Consider the following 26,646-nt stretch of genomic DNA (forward strand, 5'->3'; position numbering starts at 1 on the left):
TGTAATATACATAAAAATATATTTTGTGATTTAGGAATGTTACAATTCTGTACATAAATGTATAATCATATACAGACAGACACTAGAGTGATCCTATAAGAGTTCCTTTTTTTTATTTTATTTTTTTTTTCATTTTCTCAGCACCCTTAATATTTTTTATTTATTTAATATTTGTTTCTGCAGGTACACAAGAGGTACCAAATCTACATATACAGTTAACTTACCTACATATGCTAGTTAGAAGTACACCCGCGGTCCTGACGTCAGGACCGCGGGTGTACCTATTTTATTAAAAATCTTTACATAGAAGGAGGTACACAGATTTTTAGGACAGGTACACTGAGGTACACATCAGGTACGTTTTTAATCCAAAACAGATATTAAAATCCGTGAGGTACACCCGCCATTCTGACACACATCAATATTTTTATTACAAGCGATTTCAAAACGATTCTAACGATTTAATTGAAACGTCTGGCAATTGGAAATTCTTCTTTCCATATTAGCTGTTGCCCACGACTCCGTTTGCGTGTTATTACAAATACGAAGGTTAAGATTATTAAATTTACTTAAATTTGCTGTAGAAGATTAGCTGGTCCCTTTGGCTTCCGCATCACATGATACAAATCTTATATTTTTTTTCACCAATAGAAAATGTTCATCAAGAAATGACGAGTTTTTTAAGACGTCATGTTCTTGATGCTCGATTTTTATACGCCCACAGAAAATGCTCATCAAGTTGAACAACGTTTGTCAAGACGTTTTTTCGATATTTCCTATAGTTTAGCTGAGTTGTTGTGGTTCGACATCAGATGTTCCAAAGTCCAAAATAAATTATACCCTATATGTTGGCCAGGCATTTTTATGCCTGGCCAACATATATATAGCTTATACATATAGCTTTTGCTAAACAACAAAAAAAAAAACATTCATATCCGTTCAGTATTTTTTTACTGTTTTATTATATGTATTGATAATTTTAGTTTTAAATTTCCTACAAAGGATAACGTACGCTAATATCGATACCGCCCACCCGGAGCATGACGGTTTCGTTCTTAAAAAAAGGGGACAAGTGTGAGTTGAACTCGCGTGAAGAGGGTTCCGTACGATGTTACCTATCATAAGTTGGTACGCACAATATTGAGTGATTTACCATGTTATTTTAATATCATGGACTTCTTATAGGTTTTCCTATAATCTATAAGGTATAATAATAGGGTATAATAATAAGGTATCTATAAGGTATAATAATAAGGTATAACTAATTTCTATATTTTTTTCAAAATTTTAGGTTCAGTAGTTTCGGAGATAAGGGGGTGGAATGGTCAATTTTCGTCTATTTTCTTGAATAACTTGGAAACTATTTATTTTAAAATTACAAAAAAAATACATCTAAGACAACAAAACAACAAGACCTTTCATTTGATATGCCACACGATGCAGTTTTCAGAATTTTTTTTAATTTTCCCCTCCCCCCCCAAAAATGACCCCCCATATACAGATTTCATCTGCTCACGTCACACCTCTGTGTTTGGGTCACAGGAATTGATATGTGTACTAAATTTCAACTTAATCGGTCTAATAGATTCGGAGATAATTGACTGTAAGCGACGGACGGACAGACACACGAGTGATCCTATAAGGGTTCCGTTTTTGTATTCAGACGTACGGAACCCTAAAAGTATGATTTTTGTGTGCATTGCCTAGAAAAAACGAAATATTTTTTGTGGTAGTTCTGATGTCATTTAAAACAGTCAAAAACACCGACCATTCTGTACCTGAGTTAATTAAGTTATGTATCTGTTCTCAAAGAATCTCAGTCCTTTGAGTCCAGATCTGAGAGCGCAATACGCTTTGATGAAAAAGAGAAATACGTCAAAGCTCACTGAAAAATGTTTTCATTTTATAAAGGTATGAAGCACATTTTAAACTGCTAGATTTAATTCTGTTTCAGCGTGACGACTCGGTCAGTAGGTCAGGGCTGATTTCAACTATACAAATAATGCATATTGATTTGTAACATTCAAATCATAGCTCAAACCAAATGCATACCTATGAACGTTTACCTGGGAGTACGGTAGTGAGAGTCCTCAACAAGTGAAATAAAATATTATGTTCAACCGTACTGTTCTAATTTGAATTTAGGTCATTGTTGATACCCTTTATTTCGTAATGCATATAGTGCCCTGTGATTCTCGGTACTTGAGAACAGGACCACTCCATCTCATTCTCTGAGATGACGCAAAGGGTGACAAAGGGAATATGAGCACATTGAAACTTCCCTGCTTATCTGGTATCGAAGAAAAAACATAGAAGGTGCCAGCTGCTTCTCTGCTTTAAAAGTTAATCAGGGGAAAGGCTTATAAACTTTAGGTTCTTATTTAGGGCGACGGGTTAGCAACCTGTCTCTTTGTGAATCTCTTAACCATAATTTTTACCTATACAGCTGATCTTGACCTATAATCATTTGAGACTACTGACTCTGCGGCTAAATATTTTTAAAATAAATGTTTCGGTTGAATGGGTTTCGAAAAATATGTAACTGTACTGATACATGTGATTAATACGTGATACCAAGTAGGCCAGTACCTATGCAAGTTTATTCGAAAATAATTCCTAAAGGCCTTCCTTAGAAAGTTCGAAACGTAACGTTATTTTATTTTTTATTCAAAAAGAATATATAACGAAAGATGTCACATGTTTGATATGTCTGATTTATCGAGTTCTTTTTTTACAGTTTTGGTACAATCCTTTTATGTTTGCTTCCCCTCGTTTTCCGATTAAGTGTAGACACATGCACCATAAGTTACATTTTGGTTTAAGCAATAAGAAATTATTAATAGGTACATTTGCTAATATATCATAGTTTGAGTAATATAGTTGTGTTTTTATTCAAGTTACCCAGGCTCTTCGATAATATAGCATTTCAAATTCCCCTTCTTCAATAAGACCTTCTTTCCGTCGCCATCAAAAGTATCCCCACATATTTACGAGGCTCTCAAATTCTTCTCATATATAAAAATAAAACAGGTGCAGGTTCGATGCCTGCTGGTATCGATTTCCGCAGAGCTTAGCCCAAATTCTATCATTTCAGTCTTCTTTACATCTAGATTTAGTAACATGAAGTTGGTAGACGGTTAAAGTCATTATTCAGTAAATAATAGTTTTAGTGAAAAATCAAAACATTTAAAACAGTAAATAAAAATTCTGTACATAAGGTATATATACATAAAAATAAAATTAGCCGCTGAAGAAACAATAGTAGAGTAAGAATTTAAAAAAACTGTATGTATGTTCGTACACTCTATTCTCCGGATCTACTGGAAGGATTCAATTGAAACTTTTTCATGTATTGGGACACTTGATTGTTTGGATGGAGAATGAATGTATGGAGAACTATGATGGTTCTGCTATAATATAAAAAATGATGCTTTAACTAAATTTGTTCAGCCTGATGAGCATTTTCTGATAAGGCATATATTAATTGAAGACCTGGATCACCTGATTAGTAGTCATAATACCCCAGCTGATAGAAGATAAAGAAACGATGTTAGTAGTAATCGAAACAGCTGAAAGTGGCCTATCAGATTTACAAGGCTGTTGGCTCTGTCTACTCCGCAAGAGATATAGACGTGATTATATGTATGTATGTATGTATATATATAGGTATAGTCAAAGCTGCCGATGCTTAAACAAAATACCCGTTCAATTCTGACAGGACTGAGAGGACTTTCGTACTTTTCGGACGTTCTAACTTAAAACGGCTGGTACTAAGAACCTTCGATCGTACTAGAATCCTTCAGACCCACAGGGAACGTTACTCAATTTCACAGATTATTTTGATTTCGATGATTCACGTTAACGTATTCACACCCATTAATTTGTGTGAATGACCTTTCGCTTTCTTTAAATAGCCAATGGAAACTGTTCTTTTTTTGTTCCAAAGATATCCACAATATGTTATTTTTATGCTACGAGGGTTTAAATAAACGAAAAATGTCCCAAATCAAGTGAATTTACTCGCAAGGCTGATCATGGGGCCTTTGATGTCATAAACCTCAAAAGTTATTATTTTTAGGTAAAAATGTTATTTTGAATAAAAAAATAGTTCTTAAACAGATAAAAAATTACTTTCTCCAAAAAAAGACGTAATTGGTCGTAGAAAAATATTTTAATAAATTATATAAAAGAACTACTTTGTAGTTTCTTGTATCTAAGTATCTTAATTATGTATTTGTTGTGTGTGATTTTAGATTTTTGTACGCATATTGGCAACTACGGAACCCAACATAGCGCGTGACCTGACATAAACTAGTTCTGATTGTGTGAGATAGCAGTTATAAAAAAGTAAGGCGTTTTATATTGAAAATGAAGAATAATTTTTCAGTACACTATATTTTTCTTCTCATGTACAGCGTTACCAAATAGAACGGTTTTGATCCGACAGATGTGTGTATCATTTTCATAATTTCATGTTTTATAATATGTTTAACTCTCATTAACGTTTTTCGTTTCAGTCTTGCCATAACTACCCAATGCTAATAAACCGATTGATTTAATTACTTCGTTCACTACTTTTTTTGCTCCAAGATCATTAATACAACTATAACATTCAAAAGGCTGATAGTCCTGAACAGAGATATCGACTGAAAATAAACCATCATATTCTAATATCATCCTAAAACTATTTCATTTCAAGTATCTAGATCCAACGCTGCGGCATAACAGTATAGGAAACATTTATCTAAATTCAAGGCCATTTATAATGCTGCTAAAGTAAAGAGATCTACGATGAGGATGGATGATGCTTTATCCGAGTCGCCAGATGACTGGTCTGGGATGCTACAATGCATGATGGCTCTAGTCTCTAAGAAGCTTTATGTCAACACTACAAAACGACCGTCAAGATCGATCACATCTAACTTACCATAGACTCATAGCAATGTGTTTTATTTATCCAATACTGTTATTGTTTTCAACTGAATGATTCATGTCATACACATAGCTGTAACACGACCGATCATATGCGCATGTAACGACTTACTTGTAACGACCGTTAATATCAGTTACTTTATAGCTACGTTATTCAATATTCTATCCAGGGATCTAATTTTGATGTAAATTTTATTATTAATGAGATATACTTAACTACATATGTTGGTTTAAAAAAAAAAGTATTCTAATGACAGATTCTATTCATATTTAAATAATATTTTCAATCTGTGTATACATAAATATTTTCTGGGTTTTCTATTGCGCTGTTACGTTTATTCGACGTACATATTTTACATCTTATCGAAAAAAAATATTTTTAATATATATATGTAAACAAAATTAATATAATATCAAATTTTCAACGAATCCGTATACTGTAAAAATTTTACGCAGCTAGTAACGAGATTTTGCAACCCTGTTAACGACTAGTGATTGGAGAATGACACCGATGCATCCGGCCTCTAAGGGCGGTGTCAGAGTTTACATTAAGAATTAGTTTGGGCATATCGTTATGAAAGCATAGCAATATATGCCCAAACTCGTCAGGCACCTCATTCACTTATCAAGCCAAAGATCGTAGCGCAAAAATGTGAAACGTCAAATGATTTGCACTGGTATGGTGCAAGGGCGCGGCGTGCGTGATGGCCCGGTCGGAGCGCGGCGCGGCACACACTAGGGCGGGCGGGAGACACGGCAGCGTTACGTCAGCGCGGGGCGGGGGAGGGGGGCGCCCCGCACTGCTGCATCCTCCGAGGGCCCATCTTCGCCCGGCTCCGCTGAAAAACGTGACATCTCCGCGCCGACCCCCCACCCTCGCAGCCCGCTCTCCAAGGACCGCGCCGTCACTCACTCATGGTCATTTGCTGCAGAAACTCATTACCTTGATGTTATCATTAGCACGATCAAACATACAACGAATACACTTAATTAAAATTTCAAGTTACTGCCATGACAAAACGTGAATACAATAATGCCCGAAAAGCGCGATGACTCTGTAGAATATAAATTTCCCTAGCTTTCCCGGAATCGTGGTTTTGGATCCTGGCTGTGGTCCAACAGGCTTTTTGAATCGGAACGATTTATTATCTCTATTTAAGTAAATTTGGAGTTAGATGCTTAGGTGTAACTACTTTACTAAATCCTTATAACTTTCCTCATCAATTAAAAATACAATACATAAGTGTACAAATACAAACAGGCAATGTTTCTAACATGCTTATCACCGGACGTCGATGTACTGGACAAATGTTGATGAAGGTAACTTTTTATGTTGGTAGTAAGCCTGGAAAACTTATAAAGTATATGATTTTGGAAACTAGTTCATCAATGGATTACAAATTTAGATCTAAATAACAAATAAGTTTTTTGTTGTTACCAGTGTCAGTTTAATTTTGTTATATTTATTTTGTTGTCTAAAATCATGTAGCTACTTGTGTTGATGTGTTTTGTTTGTAGATATTAACTAGACTACTTATAACAACATTTCTGACAGAATTTAATAGTCGGAATGTCAGTGTAATACAATGTAGCAGAAGTTAAAGTCGCACGATTGCACTCTGAAGACGTTTTGCGACACTGTGACATTTATGAGTATCTATCAATATTATTACTACATTCTGGTTATAAATTAATTTAATTATTTTCTTTCCCGCATGGAATTTCGGGAATTCTTCTCTCAGATAACCCTTAAACTACATTAATAAGGAAAACTACATGCCAAACCGCTAGGTCACATGTCAGTTAGTGTTCACTTTGACCGGTCCGTATCAGTTTAAATTTTAACAGGTGCGTACCTCAAAATATGTAGAAATCGTACGAGGTGATTTAGAAAAAATAGAAAACATATGGGCTAAATGAACAACAACAATAATAATGTCCTTGGCTTGATCTTTTGGGTTTCACAAGTTAAACAACAGCCGCCCTGTGTAAGAACTAAAGGTAATCTCATCAAGTCAGGTGGATAAAGGATCTTAAGCAATACTCCTTTGTATTACTTGGCTACTAAGCGGTATTGCTTGCTGTAACTGATGATAATGAGATAAGTCAAGGAGTGATTTTTCAACAAATTTTTACGAGCCCACTTTTTATTTCGTAAGATAAATAAAAACAGAACAAAATGGCTATTTGACCAACCTTTAAAACCCGAAGCTAGAACTAACGTCCAAAAATATCTATTGAAACAAAGTTCAAATGAAATATTTGATTATCAGCCCGAGTTGAAAACAGAAGCCATAGGAACCCATGAGTGCAGATGGTCTAAAATAGAGTCTTTTTACCATTATAATATTAGTGTAGATAACAAGGTCATTAGACGTCGACTTATCAAATTCAAACCAATAAACCACCATAATATTCTCGAACCAATGAAAACAAACATTATTTTAAAAATTTATTCTCCAAATAGTTATTATAAAAAAAAACAAAATATTAAACTCTAAACATAAGATACATTCCTTAAGAATTCGGCTTTAAGCAAAAGATAGTTCAAGAAATATAAATGCTTTGTAAAATGTTAATTAACTTATCAATAAACTCTATTTAACGAAATTAAATTATGAGGTAGATGTTTCCAAATAGTCTTTCATTAAAATCTTACTTACAATTAATTATTTTATAACTAGTGGCTTACATACTAATAGACAATACAAGAAACCCGTAAGATAATAATACCTATCATCAAAATAATATTTTTTGTGTAAACTGAGTGAAATATTCAAAATAAATATTATGCCTGAATTAAAAAGTTATAATTTTATTTAATGTTATTTATGATTTCAACTGGTTTACTTCATGTATTGTGAACATTTTCATGACCTCATAAATTATTAAGTAACTTAAATATTAATCAGTCGCCAAAACATAAAATATGTAGCTGTGAGTGAATTAATATTTGAATGGTGTTTGATCTGCCTGTTTTTTAAATGTGAAATAAGTTCGATATATACCTATAACAATTCAGAAAAACTAAATGTAATTTATTTTTCATTAAGATGGTAAACCAGTTTTACAACCATCTTTACATATAAACGAAACTCTTATACTAAAAATAGTCAAATTTGTAATAGTACCCACATGGCATGAAAACATTAGATAATGGTGGTCAAATTAAGTACCTACGTAATTATAAAACTTCAATCTTATTAATAGGCTTTTGAGCAAACATAAATTACGTTTTTACTTGGCATCAGCTTACTAAAGTATATTTGTACTATGCGCTCCAGATTAATATATCAATAATAACTTAAGACAAAGAGTAAAATTTCTTAAAAAAAAACATTAAAATTATACCGAACACAACGCTACATTAGTTATTTATGCATATTGCAACAAAAAATATTTGGCTTTGGCACGACATGAACTTTCCTTTATTTTTAAATACACTTCGGTCAACACCATTCCATTAAAATCAACAGTTCGTAAATATCTATTTCCAGTATATTCTTAATTAGGTATATTTTAGTGGCAATCGTGATAGTCTTACAAAATTTACCCCATATTCAGATCTTCGTAGATTGAATTAATTATTCTGATATGATATATTGATATTTCGCCATCACTTGTCTGTAATTTATGTGGTAAGTAGAGAAATAATGAAATGGAAAAATAATATAAATTAAATTATAAATTATAGTAAAAAATTATAAGTAAATAAACGATGAGTCAGCTCCACAGCAAGTTTCCTTGTGTTTTGGTAAACAAACTCAACAATACTACATAAGAAATATATATAATAATGAACCTCCAAGAAGAAAACCAACCAAAACAAGAATTTATTATTTGCCAGGCAAATGAAGGTTTATAGGCAAGATCGTCACCTCTGCTCCACAATAATATTCAGTAAATCTTTATTGTTGAAGCCAATTGATTACAGATTGTGAATAATTTTATAGATATGCCTGCAAACTTTACTAAAAGCGCATACATAAAATGGCTTTAAAATAAAGTTGTTTGTGACTTAAATCAGATTCTTTGTTTCTCATTATAATTTGTCAGGGGCCTTTTAATTTAATTTTTTTATTATTTTTTTGTGCAAGTAATTTTACTACTATTTATAAAACCAATCTTTAAAATTAGTACATAGCCACTGTAATACTTATTTTAATATGGGTACATAATGCTTAATTTAACAAAATCTGTCATAATAAAATACCAACAATTTTCAAAATAATTCATAATCATATAAACACACACTTAACTTTGGGTAAATACAATAATATACGGTAAATTTAAGATAAGATTAACACTCGAACACATAAAATTTGTACTTATGTTACCTTTTCGAACTTAAATGCAAAGTTAATTATACAGATAAAGTATGTACTTATAGTTTTGTTTTAAATAATAAGTGGATTATTCAGTCTTGTTTAATTGTACTTCTTGGTAAATGAGGTAGTTATGGCGATAACTTTCATATTTAATGTTTGATTTTAGCTTTAAATTAAGCAAACGCTAAAGTTGTTTGTTATTACAGTTAACGAAAATTTTGGTTTTGGAATGAAAGTTTAAGTCTCATGGATTGATCCTAAAGTTGATGAACCGAAACTTAAAGAAAATGATGCTTAACATGAGGATGTATGAACGAATAATGTCGCAGGATATACCTATGTCAATCATTTTGCTGCAATAAAGTTTTTTAATTTGGTGGTACAGTTACGGTTGTTCAGGGCTGCTTTGCTGACTGCCTTGCTGGCTGCCTTGCTGACTGCCTTGCTGGCTGCCTTGCTGGCTGCCTTGCTGACTGCCTTGCTGGCTTCCTTGTGAGTTGCTTGATTGAGGATCGCTTTTCTTCTCCGAATAAAAAAGTAATAATAAAATTATTAATATTAAATAAAAAATTTGCCGTGTGGTTCCCGGCACCAATACAAAAAAGAATAGGATCACTCCTTCCCATCTCATCTCTTTCCCATGGATGTCGTAAAAGGCGACTAAGGGATAGGCTTACAAACTTGAGATACTTTTTTAGGCGATGGGCTAGCCTACCTGTCACTAGTTGAATCTCAATTCTATCGTTAAGCCAAATAGCTGAACGTGGCCATTCAGTCTTTTCAAGACCGTTGGCTCGGCTCTCCCCCGCATGGGATATAGACGTGACCATATGTATGTATAAAAAAATAAAGATTTAATAATTTAGCACCTTATATATCCCTTCCCACAATTTAGAAACCAAAATAGTATATTTGATTGAGATGAAGCTTGTTTTAAATACTGATAAAGGACTTTTGATTCGTTGCGAATAATTAACTGTGAATAACTTTAAAATCCATACTTTATTACTAACATCATAAAGAGGAAAAGTTTATCTTTAGAAATACTGAGCAGATCATAAAAACTTTCACTGTTGAAAAATTACCTACATATCTGCGGGTACTATAGGCTATGTATGTACACGGTCGAAACCGAAGCGAGCCGTTCGTATTCAATAATTTAAAAAATCAATGAGGTCATCAATCGGGCAAGAAAAAATAAAATAAGTTTATGTCAAGTAATAGAAAATATATTTAATATATTTTATTTCTTTCTAAAGAAAAAGGAAAGGTCGGGGTGGGAAGACCTAGACGAACATATCTTGATCAAATTAAGGACGTCCTGGTGAAGGGTCAGGTCAAAAGTGCCCGAAACCGCCGAGCTTGCATGAAGAGAGTTATGAATGTGGATGAAGCAAAGGAAGTATGCAGGGATCGTGGCAAGTGGAAAGAGGTAGTCTCTGCCTACCCCTCCGGGAAAGAGGCGTGAGTTTATGTATGTATGTATGTATTTCTTTCTAATCATAGATCATGCCGTGTGGTTCCCGGCACCAATAAAAAAAAGAATAGGACCACTCCATCTCGTTCCCATGGATGTCGTAAAAGGCGACTAAGGGATAGGCTTATAAACTTCTTCTTTTAGGCGATGGGCTAGCAACCCGTCGTCACTATTTGAATCTCAATTCTATCATTAAGCCAAACAGCGGAACGTGGCCTATCAGTCTTTTCAAGACTGGTGGCTCTGTCTACCCCGTAAGGGATAAAGACATGATCATATGTATGTATGTATTCATAAAATAATATTATACCTTTACAGGGCAGTCGGCAATCAGATGGTCTTCACTCTTGCAGTTATGACATCTCTTTGGTTGAGGTTCGATGTTGCACTTTGCAGCTATATGGTTGGCAAACTCACCGCAATTATAGCATCTGAAATTATAATATAATAAATTTATAAAAATTATATAAAAATAAATATGGACCATCGATGGTCTGGTGTGATAGTAGAGGCACATGTTCAAATCCCATCTCGGCGATATACTTATGAAAAATGGCGCTCCGTGACAAAACATAACCCAGGTTACGCTAAAAAGAAGTAGTTTTCTACTATTTTCTGACTGAATGTATACTTTTGTATACATTCGGTCAGAAAAGTATCGGGAATGGATTATTTATTTATGGTTCCAAATTCAAATTTTTGTTTTTTTGTTGTTTTTAGATTGGCACAACTGTTTTTCATTTTGGCGCGGAGTTTGAGTTGCATCTGTTGTTTACATTAAATACAGTGCTATTTTTAGTTATATCATATCTAGTGTGTATTGCTAATTTCATAATGGATAAAAACATCGAACAAAGAGTTTGTCTTAAATTTTGCATTGCCAATGGAATATCGTGTTCGGAGTCACTGAAAATGTTACAGAAGGCTTACGGTGAATCGACTTTATCAAAAACTCGTGCTTATGCACTCATAAGCACGAGTTTTTGATGTACCACTGTACAAAGTGTTCAAAAGCGGTCGAGATGTGATGGAAGATTTGCCTCGCTCTGGTAGGCCATCAACGTCTGCAACTGAAGTTAACATCGCAAAAGTGAAGGAAATAGTGACTGAAAATCCTCATTCAACTTTGAGAGAGATAGCCACCGAACTTTCTGTATCTCACGAGTCGATCCGTACCATTTTAACTAATAATTTGGGTATGAAACATGTTGCCGCTCGGCTAGTCCCAAAAGACCTGAATTTTTTTCAAAAACTCAATCGCATGAGAGTCGCTGAGGACATGCTAGAACGAGTCAATTCCGACCCAACATTCATGAAACGCATTGTTACTGGTGACGAGACGTGGGTTTACGAGTTTGACATGCAAACTAGTCAACAAGCTTCGGAGTGGCGCCTTCCAACTGAACCGAAACCGAAAAAACCACGCCAAAGTCGTTCAAAAGTCAAAGTCATGTTGACTGTTTTCTTTGACTATCGCGGTGTTGTGCACTCGGAATTCTTGCCGGAAGGTCAAACGGTAAATAAGGAATATTATTTGAGTGTTATGCGGCGTTTAAGAGAGCAAATCCGACGAAAAAGGCCAGATTTGTGGAAAGAAAATTCTTGGATTTTGCACCATGATAATGCACCTTCGCACAAGGCCATCATTGTGAACGAATTTTTAACCAAACACTCAACAAATACCATCGAGCAACCACCATATTCACCAGATATGGCTCCAGCCGACTTTTTTCTTTTTCCTTAACTCAAATTACCACTTCGTGGCACCCGTTTTCAATCGGTAGAAGACATAAAAGAGAATTCGCGGCGAGAACTAACCTCAATTCCGGAAACAGCGTTTAAAAAATGTTTTGATGATTGGATTATTCGTTGGCGTAAGTGTATCGTTTCTAAAGGAGCATATTTTGAAGGTGATAAAATAAATTTGGATGAATAACAAACAGTTTGTGTATTATTGATCTTTTCCTGCTACTTTCTTGACAGAGTAGTATATAAATAAAATGCATTGACTTATTTGGCTTTTTAAAACCATTTTATTTAAGTCTTTTGTTTTTTTTTGTTAGTATGCTGTACAGAAAAGTTCAAAATCCTAAGAAAATCCTATTCCAACAAAGAAGATAAAAATGTGGTAGGTAGGTACCTAAAATGTTCTTGATCTTATATAGGTGAATCCTTTTGCGTGCTTTCGTATTCGATCTGCAGACTTGCAAACAATGCAGTAGAAGTAAAAAGAAATACATATGATTTTTGGCTCTACATGTTTTTTTTCAGTTCTCAATATTTTCTTCATTTATTGCCTCAAATCTTGCCAGGGAAATATTGAGATAGCTGTTGTAGCACACACAATTTTAATTACTCATCAACTTTTTCTTCTTTTTTTTCAAAAATTCAGAATATATAATGAATACTAGACTAAGAACGTAAAAAGTAACTAGAAAATTATAAAAAATCTTTGAAAATACCATATGAAACCTACATGCCAAATTTAAAATTCTTAGTGCATTGAAATGTTAGTGAATCAGACAGCCAGTGTCCACTTTTATAATAATAATAACTAGCCGACTTCATCCGCTTTTAAACTACTTATAAATTTTAACGTATTGTATTGTTACAATATCTAAGCTTAATTAGTGAAAAGTTTCATGAAAATACATTCAATTGTTATTGCGTGAAAGAGTAACAAACACATACACATTCGCAAATTCTTACAAACTTTCGCATTTATTTTATTAATACTAGGATATAGGAGAAGATTCCCACCGTATTTTCCTGAAGCGTTTCTTGGAGAGCGGACGACGGTTGGATCCCTGGCAGTCGGTGGCAGAGGGCCCCGACACCCGAGTTGCCTCCAGCCCCTTGTCGGACTCCTTACATTCGAACTCCACCAGTTCTTCGTCTCCCAATGATCGAAAACCGCTCATTTTAATCACACTCTGAAATTGGAAAGCTACCATTAGACTAATGCAAAGGTGTCTTAAGCTTCCATGCGTGTCTGGTAGTAAAGAAAAAACTTGGTTTGTTCCAACTGATTATCATCCCGTGCAAATTGCACAAGTCAATCAAGAAAAAGGCTTATCAACTTCGGATACTTTTCTTAGCCAGGGTTACTTCTCCTGGCAACCTGTCACTAAAATTTGAATCTCTATCCCACAGCTGATTGTGGCCTTTCAGTCTTTTGAGGACTGATAAGTGATGGAATGATCTACCTCATAAGGGATTTGACACCTTTTTATATACGTACAGTTACGTCTATATACGTATATAAAAAGGTGTTAAATAATCGGTGGCTATCCCCACTGCCAAAGGTGCAGCATCATACTCTACATACAACTTAATTCTGTGCTGTGCGTTAATGTTAAGTTAATGTATACTTAAAACATTTTATCTAGCAGTGTCTTTATATATTCAGAATGTTAGGATTTTTGATGAGCTTCTTTAGACTGAAGATGGCCCCAATTTGAATTTACCACGTGCTCCTAGTGGCACAGTCCGCCATTGCCACGTGACATCACACAGAAAATTCAAAAGTAACGATAGTAACCAGAATCGAGAGATAACATTTTGTGAGAAAAAATTACGTTATCGTCATTCAACAACACAGTCTTGACCTAATATAAATTTTACCGCTGGCGTCGCTGCAACCGAACGAAGTACAACTTTGGTGGCGTAAATATATAGAAAAAACATCCGGCCTTGATAAGCCGAACCAACAAATAAGCACTATCGGGTCAACCGCTAGATACCGCTGTATTCTGTCAATGAATGTATTTTACTATTATAATCGTAATAGGTATATGTTTGATATGCCGTAGAATATCTTTCAGCTTGTTATCGTTATAATCAATGAGGTACTCGTCCCCATACTACGCAAGTATGTTACCTAGGTGTAGTTATGCTACATATACATACTGTTTCAAACTTTTATTTCGTTTCTTGTTTTTTATTTAGAAGTATAAAATTATACGAATAATTTCATAATATATATATGAAAAATTTGTATATATAAGTATATTTATAAAGTTATAATTATTGTTAAAATTCATACTGAAGAGGAAATGTCATTCAAAGCGATACACGTGCTCGCTAGATGATAAATAAAACTCGATACTCAGAATTGTTTATCTTCATTTCATAATATAATCATAACCATAAAATTGTATATTATTATAGATTTATAGCCATTTCATCAGTATTACAAATTAATAGAAATGTATGTTAAAATTTAATTACAAACAGTGTTTTAAGGCCGGATGTACGAAGACATAACTTGGAAATTATCAGTAACATCTTCCCCAATTATAAAAATGAACCCTAGTTTGAATATTAACTCATTCTTTAGTTTGTAAGTAATACTTACAACAGGTGTTTTAATTGTGTCAACTTTATGCCCACATAATTAATTTACTCTTCCACAAGTGACGAGGTGATATTCCTTTAGCCCACACGTACTTAGTACCCTGAATATAATAAGAGCTAAAGAAACTGCACAAACCACTGATCCGAGCCATTACAAAATAATTGCGAGAATTACATGCGTTAAAATCATTATTTTTTTTTCCTTTTATCGTCACTTGTCCCTACTCCTTCATTCTCTGCCTTCTATTTTATCTACTTCATAAAAGAGTTTTATCTAATATATTAAAAGAACATTTATTTTTGTAAATGGTCTATAACACTCTCAATATTTTGGAAAACGAACGATTCACGTTTAGTTGGTCAAACACCAAAAGGATGATTAAAAATTTCTTTAAATATTTCTAAAATAATTGCATATTACCTGATGAACAAAAACGTCCTGGCCACCATCTTCAGGGGTAATGAACCCCCAGCCCTTGGCGACGTTGAACCACTTGCAGCGCCCGCGTCGCGTCACCCCCACCACCCCGCTGCCACTAGAACTACCCGCACCTGCAATAAATTGCATTGTATTCTTTAACCATGCCTTTGAATAGAAAAATTACAAAGGGGATATCAATAGCTCTCATAAGCTCTATTAACAATTGTTTAATGTGATCTATTTAGTCCTCGGATTTATTTTAAGTAAAACTCAAACATGTCACAACAATTTTAAGAACTTAGCTTTTGGAAAAAAAATTGTAACTGAGCTAAAAGTGAATTTTTATCATGTCTATGGTCTACTAGCACTAGAATCTCAGTTCTCGTTATCGTGTTATACCTACATTTTCAAAAATATTGGAAATTTGATAGAAAACAATTACTCTGCCTTCTCAGAAATATACTTCTACTTTGACGCTGACATTTTCTTTGAAATTGTTAGTAGCACGTGCAAAATAAATATTTGGCATATTTAAAGCAGTTGTTGAATTTTTAATCTTAGGGACATCATGACTTGGCTTATGATCCTTATCTCGGTTGCTTCAAATATTATCTAAAAATGTTTCAGAATACATGATAGGAAATAAACCTCTGAGAATGATCGTAAAGCGCTGTTGTATATCGCTAAAAGCTATTACAATATAATATAAGTACATAGCTGTTGAGCTCAAACATTGATTCGTATTCTACTTCTAATTAAACCTTATTCGTATAAAAACAAATTGTGTTAATTAATGAAAATTGTGACATGTACGGTTCATGCTAATGAACGAAATTTCAGAATGTGCATTATGATAAAATAAACTCTAATGAAATTACTGTAAGATAAAATGATTGCATTAGACGAATCCCCGCCTTCTTACTACATTAATAGACTTTATACCGTTCGGAAATCTATTAGCAATAAATAAGGACCCACGATCGCTTACTGGACTAAGAAAGGGTACTATTCCCCTTATCGGGCTCCTTTACAAAAAATAACGTGGGAAACCATTTGAAGAATAGACTCCTCTTTTTATTTCACTATAGTTATTAACCTCAAAAGCTTATTTACGCATATTAAATTACTTATACTGCGTATCGGTTGTTTACTGCGAATATATGAATATTAATAACCTTAATAGTCAAATTTATTAAATTTATAAGATAGTTTATATAAATTTATCTCAAATTTTACTTATAGGTATTACTTCCTATATCTATTACTTTCTTTAAATCTACTTTACTTATCAAATAAATAACATAATCCTATGATGACATACTATAAAAATCAGAATGCGGATATGTAATATGACTAATAGCAAAAATCAATTTATCACTAATTTTAACACTATGAATATAACTTGTTTTCTTAGAAGTCGGAAGTGAATCATTTTACTTCCATCTCTTCAACTTGCGGATAATTTGTTTTTGTGATTCATAACTATAAGAAAAACGGAAAAGACAATACCAAGTACGACATTTTTATGTTTTTAAACTAATAAATTTTGTTCAAAATTTTATGATTAGATTTAATTTACTTAATATGGAAAAACAAATTATAAAAATAGAAACGAAACTTTTCTTCAACTTAAATGAACTCTTATTGATAGGTTCGCTAATTCAATTTACATTACCATGCGTTGGTATGTAAGCTAAGCACATTATTTCGGGCGGCGGCTGGTAAAAGCCAACACACGTGGCGACGGAGTACAAGAATGTTCGGTATTTAGGTTGCGTCTCTGGTACCTTTTTCATTCATTGCCGACACTGCACCTATTGGGCCCGCCGTACAGCATACTATAAGAGCCACGTTGCACAGCGGCCGTAATAGAATATTGAATGTAAATTCTTTGAAAATACGTAGTATAGATAGGTATATGGAATTAAGATCTTATAAATAAGCATGAATGGTAAACTTCACCCAAAGTTTAGTAGCATAGGTATGATGAGGCGAGACAACGATTTTCAGAGACTTACATTTTTTTAACTTGTTTATGGCTCATTGCTGAGCGAAAGCCTAACCTCCTTCCAGTTACAATTAAAATACCTACTTTATTTAATTTTAGAACTTTTTCATTTCAAGTTTTATTTATTTATTTAAACTTTATGCATGTAAAATGTACAACAGGTGGACTTAATGCCACAGTCGAACCTTCGGACCAAACTGAGATGGATGCACGGGTGGAGCAATGACTTTAAAAAAAAAATATGAATAATAGATTACTTTATACACTTACATATAAAATAGTTTACATACATAAGTATGACTATAGATATATACTATATATAAAATAAACATACATATACTACATAGGATGGATGATAATAAGTTTAATTTTATAAAAAAGAAATAAATCATTGTTAGAAAGAAAATGAAAAATCTACAGTAGAATAGAATTCGATCTCTTGAATCATATCACGTTGGTAGGTGCTTTCTTTTTTATTGGCATAAATTCTATTAAAACGCGGATTTAATTTAGCTTACATTTTTGTTAATGTACTTTTACGTTTGTTTGTAATTCTCATCTGAAACCCCCAGAGTCTGCCTTATCTCTCGTGGATGAATGAAAACAACGTTGTTATCAAAATGCTGTTGCATCAACTCGATGCAGTCAAAGGAGTATCTCATTATGAAAATTATTAAAAACATTAATTTACATGTATTTGCTTATTTAATAAGCAGGTATTTATTATATAAAAATATACAATGTCGTTGAGTTAGTAAGTAACAACCCATAACCTATAGCAACGTAACCCAAGTCTCGAACTAACTGTGTGACTGGTTCAAATGTGAGTGACTTGTATCAGAATTTCTTTATTTTATTAGAAATCTATTCATCGTCTGTAAGAGATGACCAACTATACCTACTAATACAACGAAAAGGTGAAGTAAGTTACTTTAATTGTTTATTAGTTCAAAGTTTAACTTATCTTCAGAAATACTGAACCGAGCATGAAAATTCTTTCGCCATTTAAAGTGTACATTATCTGTAGTCTGGTGCCATAGGCTATTTATGTACTATGTGCGAAGCCTAGGCAGGTCGCTAGTATTATACATATGGCCATTTTAAGTATTTGTATATGAGCATCTACATATTATATATCTACGTATTATACATCTACGGAACAAGAATGTTCACGATTCCATGAAAACATAAAAAGCCTTCTTTTTCTTGAGTTTCAACTTAAGTAAAAAATATAATGCACAACATAGATGAATCGAAGATATTTGTATAAAAAGAGCAGTGTGAGAGTATCGATCAAGTGGAAGCAAAGGTGGATGAGAGGCGTGTATCTGTTTTGTACATTTGTTTACTCGGCGTGGCACGTGAGTCGGAAACGGCCCCCTTTCCCCTACACGCCGCATCTCGCGCCAACTACATACACTTAGGAATTTCTATGCAACCATACATTCTGAGGTATGCGTTACTTCTGGTTGCATACCATTATACCTCTCAAATATTTGATATAATCCTATTTGTTTTTACGGCTTTGCGTTTTGATGAAATAAATTACTTACTTTTCTTAAGAGGGAAGTGTTGCGTACCTACTTACCGAGTATTTTCATTATTTAAAACTGCTAATAAATATTATAATTGATTGTTTTGGTGTCAGCAAAACATTGACATATAAAATTATATTTACGTGATTTAGTTATTACTTGTACCTTCGCTATACAAGTCCATTATAACCTCGATTTCTGGGCTGTTATCATTTAAAAAATAAATTAATTTTATAGCTTTGTACCAAATACACCCGTAAACGTAACTCTACAACGAATGCCCGTTTGTGACACAGGAATCGTGACATTTCTTGTTTATTGTTAGTTCTACAGCGATTATACTATTTTAGAACTTGAGTTAATTTAAGCGTAAGTTATTTTAAAAGCAGGAAGGGGAAATACTATGCATATCTTAAGTCAAACATTTAACTGCGTGCACGCAGCCTAGCATCTAACGTCTTACGATAATATGATTATGTAGGTGTTCTATTGTTTTGTCGGTATAAACTCGTAATTAGCATAGTTTGTACCCGCAGTCGTTGCAGTGGTTTACTTACCTAATTATAAATATTTGAGGAAAAGCCATGATTTTATCTTCCGAATCATAAACTTGCACCAATGTTATAAGTTTTTACTTAATTATTTTATATATGATAAATAGGGCACTTAAATGTTATTCTAAAATAATGTTAGTTAATTAACTTCAAAATAATTGTGAACCAAAATAAATTGGGAAATTAAAATTTTAGCCATAATAACGACACTTCCACATCGTTTAATTTTTTCTTGGCTGCCTATTATGGATTGTTTATTTTTGCAGTTCACCTTTTAACTACAGCATCATCGCTTTGCATCCTTTTTAAAAGCTTAGACGTTTTTCTATTCCCAACTTGGTAACAACGTCATATTTTAAAATTCATTGTATATAACCTTATAGGATATTCATTGGAAATATAATGTGCATGTTAGCATCTTCATTCCCTTGTTTAAAATTATCGTGAAAAATATTCGGTCTATTAAAAACGTCATTTAATACCAAATGTGAACTTTCACAATTACAACACGTGCTACCTATAGAAATATAAATCACTACTACAAATTTTGACATCACAGTTAAAATAAGAATTTTTAAACTACTTACCAAATGTGTGGCCCCCTACTGTATTCCTTCAAAGCATTTTATAAAATTGGCTACTATGAAAACTTATAAACTATGAAAGCCATGTATAAAATAATATTTATCTCATAAAAAAAAACTTACTTGAACTGGTGATCTGTACAATAAAATGCTTAATTAAGTATATTCTGGTGAAAACTTTGACGAAACGTCACAAAAAATAAAAAAGTAAAGTTTGCGTATAATTTGTAGAAGACTAATATTGGACCAAATTATTATTTAATCAAATAAAAACATTACTTTAGTTACATATATGGTGTGATACTTAAGATCAGGAGATGACATTTATAATTTAGATCTAGGTTAAAAGAATGATATGTCTAATTAGCTCTAGGCTCGGCCATACGTGGGAACCATCGTTGTCACCATGTTTTCAACACGTCATCTATCTCTACATGTGTGATGCTCTTTAGCATCGCCTAGATATCTCGCATTCTACCAGAAACATGTGACAACAAAAATGTACGATACATTACGTTAAGTATTCCCATTCTGAGAGGTCAATGACATCCGCGTGTATACCGTAGGAAATATTTACGGCAACCTCTGGATTTTATTAAAAACTTTTTATTCCTGCCAGTAAATGACGTGAAGAGACAATAGAATCATGTTTCAAAGCAATAAATCTGTCCACAACAAAACATTTAGGAATGCCGTATATAAGCCCATTCATAGAAAACATCACGTGATTTGGTAAACAAAACACATGTAAGTACATGATATGTGTTTTAGCTATGTGATGCATGGTCAGCAAGCAAATCAAATGACCTAAAATGTTGTGCCATTCACTAACTCGGTTGTTATCAATCGTAGGTATGGAATTCGAACGTGAATCACCATCAAGTGGCGCTTTGGCTATGGGATCTTGAAACGAGAGGGAAAGAGACAGTTGACCATACCACCATTCAGATTTAATTGACTGGTTACGAGTCAGACCCTGCCGTAGGGACGTTACGTTACTTAACATCGACTTTCTAAACTTTCTGGGTACTTCTTGAAATACCACGCTTATGGCAAATATTTTAGTAGGACCGCACATCGAATTGTCACATCAATTTTGTCTATGACCATCTAAATTGTAATACTACAACTTCTACTTATTTTAACTTTGGTAACAGTAGAGCTTTTACAAACACGTTGAGTCGTGGAAATATCGATAAACAAGTTCGACACTAAAACTGTGGTATGTCGATGACAAAAACACGTAGTACAAGTGGTGGGGGGAGAAGATTAAAGGTCCTCCGAAAATGCAGTCGGATTCTTACCTAAATACACACACAGGTACACGCCCCACTCTCACAAAGGTAAAATAGTAACCGACAGATATGTACTGTATTGCTATTGGTTTAGAGTTCCGTTTGGCACACGTTTCGAGGCATACACGCGAGTAACCGAAACGAAATCGTAGGTTAGTAAACAATTGCTGCGCTGCGTTGAAGCGCAGTCTTCGATAAAATTTTGTAAAAGTATTTTAATATTCTGTCAATAATAAAATAAATGGTAGGTTTTACAAAAAAAAAAGTAAGATAAAGACCTATATTAAAAAGTAATTGGTTTAAACTTGCGTTTTATTCAAGGACTATATTTTATCTACGTCTTAAAACAGAAAAACATTGCGTAGAAAGTGACGTAACTGAGTATCGTGCAAGGGTGTACGTCATTAATTACGATTATTTATAATTAGCCAGTGTTGTTGATGTTTGTCAACGTTATACGAAGTAAACATGCTACACATATGTGGGACATCAATTACGAAATCCTATTAACCTCAATTTTTTATATTTTTCGTGATGTTCTTACTTTCCATAGGCTCAAATACTTCTGTGACATATAATCTGAAGTGCTGAAGCAAAATACTTGTGTGCATGCGCTTATCATAATATGTTAGATGGATGACTTTAACGTGCTGGATAAATTAAAACTTAAAAAAATATATTTTAAGCTATTTCAAGCCGTACTTACTCGCAGAGGGAACTGCATTTCCGCCTTCCCTCCCACTCATGATACCTAATTTAATAAATTTAACAGGCACTACAAATATCACCTCTTCGTAACATCCATCCTTCACATACACAAAAGGCACTTGGTTATCATCAGTTCATTTGTTGATTTAGTTAACGCGCATTAAAATCTTTCAACTATAAAAAAGTGTGGGGTGCATAGAGAGGCCGCGAGCGCGCGCGTAGCGACCATCGACGCGTACGCAGGTCGACTGCATCCAAAATGAGTGACAGTGGTGCGGACGGCAGCGATGCGGTCGCTCCCTTCCCGGATATCGTTAAGCAAGTGGTTTTTAAAATAGAGAAGCTAACGGAACGTGTGCACCGGCCGAAAGCGTCGGCCGCTTTACCCCGGTCGCGGCCGAAATGTGTCACTTCTGTTGGTTCGCCGCCCGCCGCCGTAGCACGCCGCGCTACCACTTCTAGCAGGAACACGCCGGCACGCACCAGGGTGAACGGCACCATCAGCACGCACACACCCATTCGCACGACCCAAAAATGTTTTGCCTTGTCGCCCAACAAAAATAATAAATTTTCCTGAGGATTTGAAACTTACTTACCGGACGATGCTTTGAAACAGAATAGATAGAACTAATTTATATCCTGAATTTAAGATTTAAATATGAAATATTTGTATAAGCTTTGTTTATGAATAAGGTATGTTGCCTAGTCAATATTTTAATTATGTAATAATTATCTAAGTCAAATTAGAGTTGGATAATTTATAAGAAGTATGTATACCTTTATATGAACCTACATAATATGTACTTGTATAATATTCAGTAAGTAACAAGTACTTTATTTAAAAACAGATCGTTTATAAAACCAAAAATATGATTATTAACCAATCATAGTACAATGAGGGAATAGGCCTATGTGGCGCGGTGGTTAGTGCTTATCCCTCAGCCAATTCATTTATTGTGTCTTTATGTGAAATTTATTTTTTCACAGTTCATGCTAATCACGGAAAGTCAAGCAATCAATAAATTCATAATATGTTGTAGTTTAAGTATATATTATCCATATTGATGGCATAATCACCCCGATCGAATACTACCTATACCATTCCAGTGGTACAAACAAATACAAATACTTTATTTGCTATAAATGCGGTACAATTATAGGTGTTACAAAGCATATACATTTCGCGCATTTAACCAGTCATCCCATGCGAAAATACGGAAAATTTATATTAAATGAAAATTAAAATTGAAATGAAAATTAAAATAATGTCATATTAAATGTTCTTGTCAAAATTTATTTTAATCAAAATATTCGTCAACAGTATAAAACGATTTTTCCATAAGCCACAGTTTTAATTTAGTTTTGAAGGCATTCAGAGATAGCGACTTTATATCCTCATTGAGGCCGTTGTATATTTTGACAGCCATTTGATAGCTATTTCTGCTTTTTACTTTTGTGGTTGAGATGAGTAGATTTAGTCTATTAGGATATCTACAGCTATATTTGCTAGTGTTACTTCGTTTTATAAATAAGTTAGGGTTATTTTTGACAAACACACAAGATTCGAATGTATATAGGCATGGAACAGTCAATATTTTTAATTCTTTAAATAGAGATTTGCATGATGTCAGAGGGTCTACGATGCATATTGCTCTGATACACGCTTTTTGAGCTATAAGAGCACGTTCTAGGTGACAGGAATTTCCCCATAATAAGAATGCCATATCGAAGAACGGACCCCATATAACCATGATATGCTTGTACATATTGCTACTGCTTTGCTACTCACTTTTGTAAGTTTCCACAAAGCGTACGAAAAAGAGTTAATCTTTTTACAAATTTTGGCAACATGCCCTTCCCACGTACACTTGTCATCTAATGTAATTCCTAAGAACATGGTTTGGTTTGATTCTTTGATTAATATGTTATTGTGGGAAATATTTAAACTATGTTTATTACCATTCTTATTTATAAATTGCTTAAAAGTAATCTTTGTTAAATTTATTTGTAGATTGTTATTATTAAGCCATTTTATTATTTTGTCAATTGTTTTATTAATTTCATCATTATAAGTTAGATTATTATTACACGGTATAATTACAGAAATGTCATCAGCAAATAGTAATAAATAAATAATATTAATATATAATAAAAATAACATTGGGCCCAGGTTACTACCTTGTGGCACTCCTAATAAATTTGGTTCCTTCGTAGAGTTATATTGTTTTATTTCATATATTGTGTCCTGTTACACAAATAACTCTTGACCCACTTATTTGCCAAACCTCGAACACCATACATTTCGCATTTATGTAGGTAGCAATAAATCGTGCTTTACAAAATCAAACGCCTTACTCATATCAAAAAAGACAGTCGTGACTGATATACGTTTATCCATCGATTCCAGAATTTTATTTATGAGATAGAAGGTGGCAAGTGTCGTGGATTTTCCTTTTAGAAATGCATTCTGTTCTGGTTTGATTATTTTAAACTTATCAAGGAATAGAGTAAGACGTGTGAGGAAAGCTTTTTCAAATAATGGTAACCAGTCCTCTAAGAAAATTTTGTCTAGACCCTAGCACTATACTTATCTACTTATTTAATGTTCCATGTTTATGATGGTCGAAATAATAAATTAATAAAAATACAGTTTTAGTGGAATTCAAAAGAAAATGAAAGAAATAACAAAAACTGTACATCTTCCTCTAACATGAAGTGTTTAAACAACACCCATTAAGAATCTTAAAAATAATATTAAGAACAAACGTCTTCCAATTATTATTGATTCGAAAAGTTGGAGGCTCCTTCTATATCCCCAATACAATTATCGATTAGAAGAGCACCTAGTATATTATTTCAAACGCAGCAATAATATAACAACAATTGTAAATTTATGAAAATGCAAAAGCCATTGATTGTTTATGTAGTAAGCACACTGGCTTCAATATACAACGATGCGGTCGTTTGGTTATTTAGATTTTTGAGTTACTGCAGATCTACATAATTTTTAATGTCTTCGCATATGTCATGATTACCATAATAATCAGTTCTTTCTTCATCATGCAATTTCCTAAATAATATATGATAATCAATGTTTCGAAAGCGTGTGTAAAGAAATTTTATCATGATCGATCGAATTCTAAGTGGCAAAATATACAATTATAATAATGCTGAACAAACTTTGAGTTAATTGTTAAAATATTATTTGTTTACCCCTTATTGTACTCAAAAGCTTATTGTTGCAAGTGACAATTTCTCATCCACTTTTTCCACGTTACAATAAGCGACCATAGAAACGGCGAAATTTGGAGCGTGTGCTTTACCACCCCAAGCCGGCCCTTCAAGACATGTCAAATTGTGACGAACTGGCCGGTCAACTCTATTGTCGACATTCTAATCCACATACGATTATGCACCGACAATATCCAAATAGTTGACCTACAAGAAAGACAAGTTTTGAAAATAATAAAACGCTACTGATTGTTGTACGCTTTCTCTGATCTTTTCACCCTACCCGGTCGAGTTAGAACTATTTTATATTTTCTATGATGCGTGATGTAAATCAGATATACGCTAATTAATCTATTCTTAGCTTGGCCCCTAATATTGTCATGAAAAATAGATAACAAATGCGATTCATTTGCGAGAAGATTGTATATATGTAAATCTTTGAATTAATTTTGTCAGATGTCACGTTTTATATTATTAATAAAGTTCGGCTAAAAATATTGAAATTTACTTACTTCTATTCACAGAAAACAAAGCAAAGAATTATTTAAAATCACAAAGCAATTCATTCGTATAATAATTTCAACTTCAAACACGACTAAATACCGAAATCAATCATACGCTTGAACAATATAAATTTTCTATTGCTCATAAGACTACAAAATTTTAAAATCTACTTAGAAAGATACAAAAAATCTTATAAATATTAATGAAAATATACAAATTTAGCTATATAAATCAATTAGACGATATGATGAATTAAGAGAAGTGGTCTTCAGGCCAAAATGTCAATTTCCTTTTGAAGCATTTTTGAAGTAACAATTCTTTAAATACTCTGTAAAATTTGTAATGAGAGTATCTTTAATGCTTAGAGAAACGTTATGTAAACTCTTACATAAGAATAACATATAAAATCACAGTAATGTTTTTAAATCAGTGTATTAAATCCTTTTTACCAAAATAGAATCCTACCAAAAGCTGCAGTTTCATTCACTCATCAGGCCTACATTGTGTCTGATAAATAAATGATACTGAATGTCTTCATATCTTCTCCTAACCATATATAAAAGATCTTGTGGATTTTTCGTTTATTGTTTTCGTAATATTTTATATTTGCTGGTAGTTTTGTATGTTTATTTTTTCTTTCATGTTTTCCTCTATCTGTAATTAGATTATTTTATCGTTCTACTATAGTTTTGAAATATGCATATTGCCTAAAT

General features: G+C 33.3%; 1 protein-coding gene across 2 annotated transcripts; it reads right to left on the reverse strand.

The window, feature by feature from the left end:
* Window positions 1-7,443: 7,443 nt before the first annotated feature.
* LOC106134199 (protein lin-28 homolog) lies at window positions 7,444-22,565 on the reverse strand. 2 transcript variants are annotated; one of them, XM_060944924.1, is made up of 5 exons: window positions 22,197-22,565; window positions 15,515-15,645; window positions 13,498-13,670; window positions 11,048-11,168; window positions 7,444-9,780 (listed from the first exon to the last, which is right to left on the reverse strand). In XM_060944924.1, the coding sequence occupies exons 1-5, from the start codon at window positions 22,234-22,236 to the stop codon at window positions 9,646-9,648; spliced, it is 600 nt and encodes a 199-aa protein (XP_060800907.1). In that variant the 5' UTR covers window positions 22,237-22,565; the 3' UTR covers window positions 7,444-9,645. The 2 variants fall into 2 exon arrangements, with proteins under 2 accessions (XP_060800907.1, XP_060800906.1); XM_060944923.1 differs by having other exon boundaries at window positions 7,444-9,783.
* Window positions 22,566-26,646: the final 4,081 nt, after the last annotated feature.

This window comes from Amyelois transitella, chromosome 7, assembly GCF_032362555.1.
Source record: "Amyelois transitella isolate CPQ chromosome 7, ilAmyTran1.1, whole genome shotgun sequence".
Lineage (NCBI taxonomy): Eukaryota > Metazoa > Arthropoda > Insecta > Lepidoptera > Pyralidae > Amyelois > Amyelois transitella.